This window comes from Drosophila suzukii (genome assembly GCF_043229965.1).
Source record: "Drosophila suzukii chromosome 2 unlocalized genomic scaffold, CBGP_Dsuzu_IsoJpt1.0 scf_2c, whole genome shotgun sequence".
Taxonomy (NCBI): Eukaryota; Metazoa; Arthropoda; class Insecta; order Diptera; family Drosophilidae; genus Drosophila; species Drosophila suzukii.
The window spans coordinates 23,242,032-23,247,874 of NW_027255896.1; the positions used below are offsets into that span (position 1 = coordinate 23,242,032).

General features: G+C 45.1%; 1 protein-coding gene across 1 annotated transcript; it reads right to left on the reverse strand.

Moving 5' to 3' along the window:
* Positions 1–2,055: 2,055 nt before the first annotated feature.
* Positions 2,056–2,487, reverse strand: LOC139354364 (serine/arginine repetitive matrix protein 5-like). The gene has a single exon (XM_070998587.1). The coding sequence runs from the start codon at positions 2,485–2,487 to the stop codon at positions 2,056–2,058; it is 432 nt and encodes a 143-aa protein (XP_070854688.1).
* Between the last annotated feature and the right edge of the window lie 3,356 nt (positions 2,488–5,843).

Consider the following 5,843-nt stretch of genomic DNA (forward strand, 5'->3'; position numbering starts at 1 on the left):
CACAGAATCAAAAGTCTTGCTGTGGTCAAGGAGCGTCAAAAACGTTACGCAGTTACTGTCCAGTTCTTGTCTTATATCCTCTACAATATTTGTGATTGCAGTAATACAACTCCTTTTCTTACGGAATCCTGATTGTTTTTCGTCAAGTAGAGAATTATTAGCTAAGTATAGTTGAATCTGTGAGGACATAAGGTTTTCAAAGACTTTTGATAGAAAAGGTACTATTGAAATAGGTCTATAGTCATTGTTTGGCTTAGGAATTGGGAAAATTTTGGCGTTTTTCCATATTAATGGAAATGAAGACGTTGTAATAGCCGTGTTAAAAATATATGTAATATGGGGCAACATTAAGGGGAGAAAAAGCTTAACAAATTTTGGACTCATATTATCGAGACCAACAGCATCAGACTTGACATGCAGAATACTAGCTAGGACATCACTTTGGTTTATACATATAAAGCTAAAACTATTATCACAGAGGGGTTGAGTATTCAGGTACGGATTGCATGTTGCTTCAGGTACATCTATTTCCAAAAACTTTTTGTTTATTAATTCGACATCCACCTCAGACTCTGTCTGTAGCTTACACTTTCCAATACCTAACCGTTTTAGTTTGTTCCATCTGTTTTTTGAGTTAACACAATTATTAAATTGTATGTTATAATGCTCTTTCTTTGCTGATTTTATCTTTTTGTTTACTTTTACCCTAGCCTCTTTGTATTGTTTTCGAAATTCATCAGTTTTGTATCGCTTCCACCGGAGGTAAGCTACATCTCGCTGACGGGTTAGGTTTTTAATTTCACTACTGAACCATGGATTTTGCATTGGCTTAATCACCTTGGTCCTTAGGGGCACAAACTTGTTGAACAAATACTGGACATTGTTAGTTAAAACCTCTAATTGACAATCTACATGACGAAGATGGTAAATAAATGACCAGTCACAACACAAAAATTCCGTTTTTAATTCATTATAGTTTATATTTTTGTAATCTCTATACGTAAAAGAATTGATTTTGCTGTCAAAGGTCAAGTCGTATGTTAAAAATATTAGGTCATGTCTGGAGAAGGCTGGTACAGAAACCTGGTCATAATGTATGATTTTGCTAGGGTCATTGATAAGAAATAAGTCAAGTAATGTATCACAATGGCTGATATAGTGCGCGGGAATCGTTTCGTTTACGGAAAACAAACCTAGGGATTTAAAGTTATCTACGAGATAAGATTTTCTACCTCCCGGTTCAGCGTCTCAACCCGCTCACCCATTCGGTCCCTCATGGAGCGAAGCTCGGCAACCTCGCACTCCAACGTCAGGACACGAGCATCCATTTGTTTTACTTCCCCGGCGATTTTGTCCAAGCGATCCATAAGGCTTCTGAGCATTCGCTGTTCAGCTTCCCGAACGGCCGACTCAATTTTCTCGGTTTGTTCCTCGAAGCGAGTCTTTAGGAGCTCCAGAAGCTGAGGCGAATTTACATCCGAGATGCGCTCGCTGGCAGTTCCAGCATTGTTGCGGGTACGTTTAGTGGGTGGAGCAGAAGAACCCATGACTTTTTTAAGTGTATTTATTGTTTGATTTGGTTAAGGTTAGGTCGGTTGTGTTTGTATTGTATCTTTCGGATTTAATCTTTAAGTTTAAGTTGTAGCTAAGCTTGCAACCACTCACTGCTTTACGGACAAACTGCCTTATCGACAATAGTGAATAGCTGCCTTATCGGCAATAGCGTAGCTGATGGGGCAACCTTTTTCTCTCTTGCACTCCGAACATGCTGCCGCACCGCACTTTCTTTTTAAATGAACCTGGATTACATGTGTCGAATCAAAGGTGCGCTGGAGTACGCTTACAGTATCAGGTACTGAAATTGGAACATTGACTACATTGACCTGTTCCTAAATTTGTTGTTCCCGAAATCTTTACTGAAGTCTTGGGTTCCGATGATGCACTGTGTTGGTCCCTTGCTCCTGTGTCCTAGTGATAGGGTTGTTCCTAGTGATCCTATGAGCTGCTGCATCCCGTAAACGCTCAAATCCTCTATTTTCCTCGATCAATCTCCAGCTAGGATGATCGGCAGTGTTTCGCGACTGCTCTCTCGGAATCCGACCTGACCATTGCGTGCGCTGCAGCGTCCCGTGCGCGCTCGGGTCCTCGATTTTCCTCGATCGATCTCCAGGTAGTATGATCAGCATTGTTTCGCGACTGCTCTCGTCGTCGCTCCTCGGAATCCGACCTGACTATTTCGCGCGCTACAGCGTCCCGTACGCGCTCTGGTCCCCGATTTTCCTCGGTCGATCTCCACGTGGCATGGTCAGCAGTATTTTGCACCTGCTGTCGTCGTCGCTCTTCGGAATTCGACCTGGCGCTTGCGTGCGCTGCATCGTCCCGTGTGCGCTCGAGTCCTCGATTGTCCTTGATCGCTCTCCAGGTAGCATGATCAGCAGTGTCTCGCGACTGCTCTCGCCGTCGCTCCTCGGAATCCGACCTGACCATTGCGTGCGCTTCAGCGTCCCGTGTGCGCTCAAGTCCTCGATTTTCCTCGATCGCTCTGCAGGGAGCGCGATTGTCGATTTTCCTTTTTTAAATATTTCTTTATACTCTTCAACGTTGGATTCGTTTTTTTTAAATGGATACAAAACCAGATTTTCAGGCATTGGTGGGAATGGCATATTAAAACGGCAGAATTGTTGTCGTCGCAGTTCCCTTAAACATGAAGCGCTGTGCTTATGGCGCTGATATTGAATTACTTCGTCGATATCGGGTCCTTCTAGCTTTGTGGCACCAAAAAACCAATACATGCCATGAGAGTGCGGCGATCCTGTCTGCTGGAACTCGATCCTTCATAAAATTTGTACATATAAAGGACTTTGGGCACTACTGCGCAACGACGGTCGTAAAAGCGAATTTGCGATCTTGTTTTTTTTGCATAGGTCGAATTTCCCTTAAATATTTTGCCGCAAGAAATATTTGGGAAGGAAAGTTCTTCTGCGTCGTCGTCAATGGCTAAGTTTGTTGGAACGCGGCCTTCTCCGGGGGCCATAGCAATACGCTGAAGTCCAATGCCATCGTTTTCTAATAGGGTTTCATGACCTCCGGGACTTAAATCACTTTCTTGCTCGTCATTTGATTGAGAATGAGAATGTTGACGAAGAAGCTCTTCTACAACTTCTCGGTCGGATTCATCTGCGATGAACGGTATCTCTTCTTCTGCTTCCATTTGGTTGAGCCAATCACCGTCAAAAGAAATGTTGTGATTTTTGTAGAGCTCAGTGATAACCAAGTATCGCACAGCTTGAATAACCCGAGCGGGTCGAATAGTTTCCGTCATGAAATTATGGGAATGCTCTCAATTCCTTTTTAAATGAACCTGGATTACATGTCATCATGGATTACAAGTCAAATACAAATCTAAACACTCACAAGTCTTATTACTTCTATCACGTAAAGACTCTTGTCAACTCACCCTAACACAGCTCATCGATCGCCTGTGGTCCGCCACCATACTACCCTAGCTATCTGTGTCGCGACGCGAATCGTCCTGTGCTCCCTAGTGTCCCAGTGCTAGCGACAGGTGTATCATTGTCCTCCTTGTCCCGGGGCGTGACCTCAACACACTGTTGATCCCCGGTTACACGAGTATCCGGTACCTCTACTCACACAGTCCATATCGCCTGTGGTCCGGCACCGTGATACCCATAGTCACCCGTGACGCGACGCGATCCGACTGCAATAAACAGCGTCCCCGTGCCAGCGACGAGCGTCTATACCCCTCCTCGTCCCGCGGAGAGACCCGACCTTGTCCATCTAACTTAGGCAAGAACATTGGTGACACTTCAGCATCCGCCTTCCACAAAGGCAACACACACGCCGGTTTGCACAGGTAAGACGTTGTTACACAAACACCTGTCAAGTCTAGCTTAAGAACCGCAGTCAGCAAAGACTTACTGAATACCTGCACTATGTCGACCTCATTCATTGAGCAGACAAACCAAACCAGAATCGATTTACACAATCGATAAACTTGGCATTGCCGCCAATTAGCATTCCGGAATTCAATGGCGAGTATCTAGACTGGCCACGGTTCCATGACCTTTTTGTAGAGTTAGTACACAATAAACCATATTCGGCCAGCCAAAAACTACATATTCTACAAAGCTCGCTTCGTGGTGAAGGGCGGAACGTTTTGACAGGCACAGCCTTCTCACAGGGTGGCTATGACGACACCTGGTTGCGCTTAAAGGCCAGGTACCAGAACGGAAAGATACTAGTATTCGCCGCCATAGCAAAAATCGTTGATTATAAACCTATAGATGGCTCTTCACGCCAACTCAGGGCCTTACATGACACGATCAAGAATTCAATGAGTACTTTAAAAAACCTGGAAATCTGGACAAAGAGCTGGGATCCAATTATAGGGTTCTTAGTACGGCGGAAACTAGATCAGTATACGTTAGCCGCTTTCGAAGACTCAGCCAACTCACCGACAGAAGTCCCTTTTAGCCTTTTTAGAACGGCGATCCGGCATGTTGGAAACATTGGACGCTCAACCCAAAACATTGGTATCACGAGATAACATTTGTAAAATTTGCAACATAGCCACACACCGGCCATTATCCTGCTACATGTTTCGAAGAATGAATCCGGAAGAACGTCGGCAGGCAATGACGAAGATTGCAGGCTGTGCCAATTGTCTGTCAAACTACCATAAGACAAACGATGGATGCTTTAGCTCCAAATCTGCAGACCCCAATGATCAACAAGGTGTCTGCGTTGATTACTCCCCACAGCCATTGTGGCAATACAAGGACAAACCGCAAGGCGAGAAAATTGTCGCGCAGTCATCGACCTTGGCTCTCAGCTAAATCTCATGTCCAGAAGGATGGCGGACCAACTTTCTCTCCCCACCTTCAGCACATCACAAGGTATCCTAGGAATTGGAGAAACGGCGCAAGGATCTTCGTCATGGGCACGTGTGCGGCTGTCATCGTTAAAGTCAACCTTTCAGAAGGAGATTGTTGTGTTTATCTTACCACAACTGACGAAAAACCAACCGTCGGAATCCTTAGACGAAGGACTTAGTATTCCGAGCACGGTAGTGTTGGCGGACCCCGAATTCGGCCAAACCGGAAGCATAGATTTGCTTCTGGGAGCCGAGGTGTATTCTCGATTGATAAGACCCGGACTTATCGAGTTGGGGGATGATAAGCCAACTCTACAAGAAACCACTCTTGGGTGGATTGTGTTCGGTGCAGTGAGGCGACGAATGCCAGCAGCCATGGCAGAAAATGTCATGACAATAACACGGGAGGATCCATTACCAGCTCTGGAAAAATTTTGAAAGCTGGATACGTTTAACACTGAGGTACCAGCAATGACAGCCCAAACGTTCAAATCTGCCCGGATCAACGACTAATGGTAAGATTGCCGTTCGCAGAAAATCCAAGGGAACTAGGAAAAACATTACCTTTGGCTCAACGGAGATTTTCCAGCCTAGGACGTCGGTTAGAACGGGATCCAGCAATGCTAGAAGGATACGTGAGTTTTATGGATGAGTATGAACGTTTGAGTCACATGACGGAGGTACAGCTTTCCAGTGTACCAAGGAATCATTATTTTATTCCCCACCATTGTGTCCTAAAACCAGACAGCTCCACCACAAAATTAAGAGTGGTCTTTGACGCCTCGGCTCCTAGCTCAACAGGAAAGAGCCTTAACAACATCCTAAGGGTCGGACCGACAGTTCAGAGTGATTTACTATCAATTTGGTTACGGTTCCGGACTCACCGATTCGTGTTCACAGCAGACGTAGAGAAAATCTATCGACAAAACTGGGTTCATCCTCAAGACAA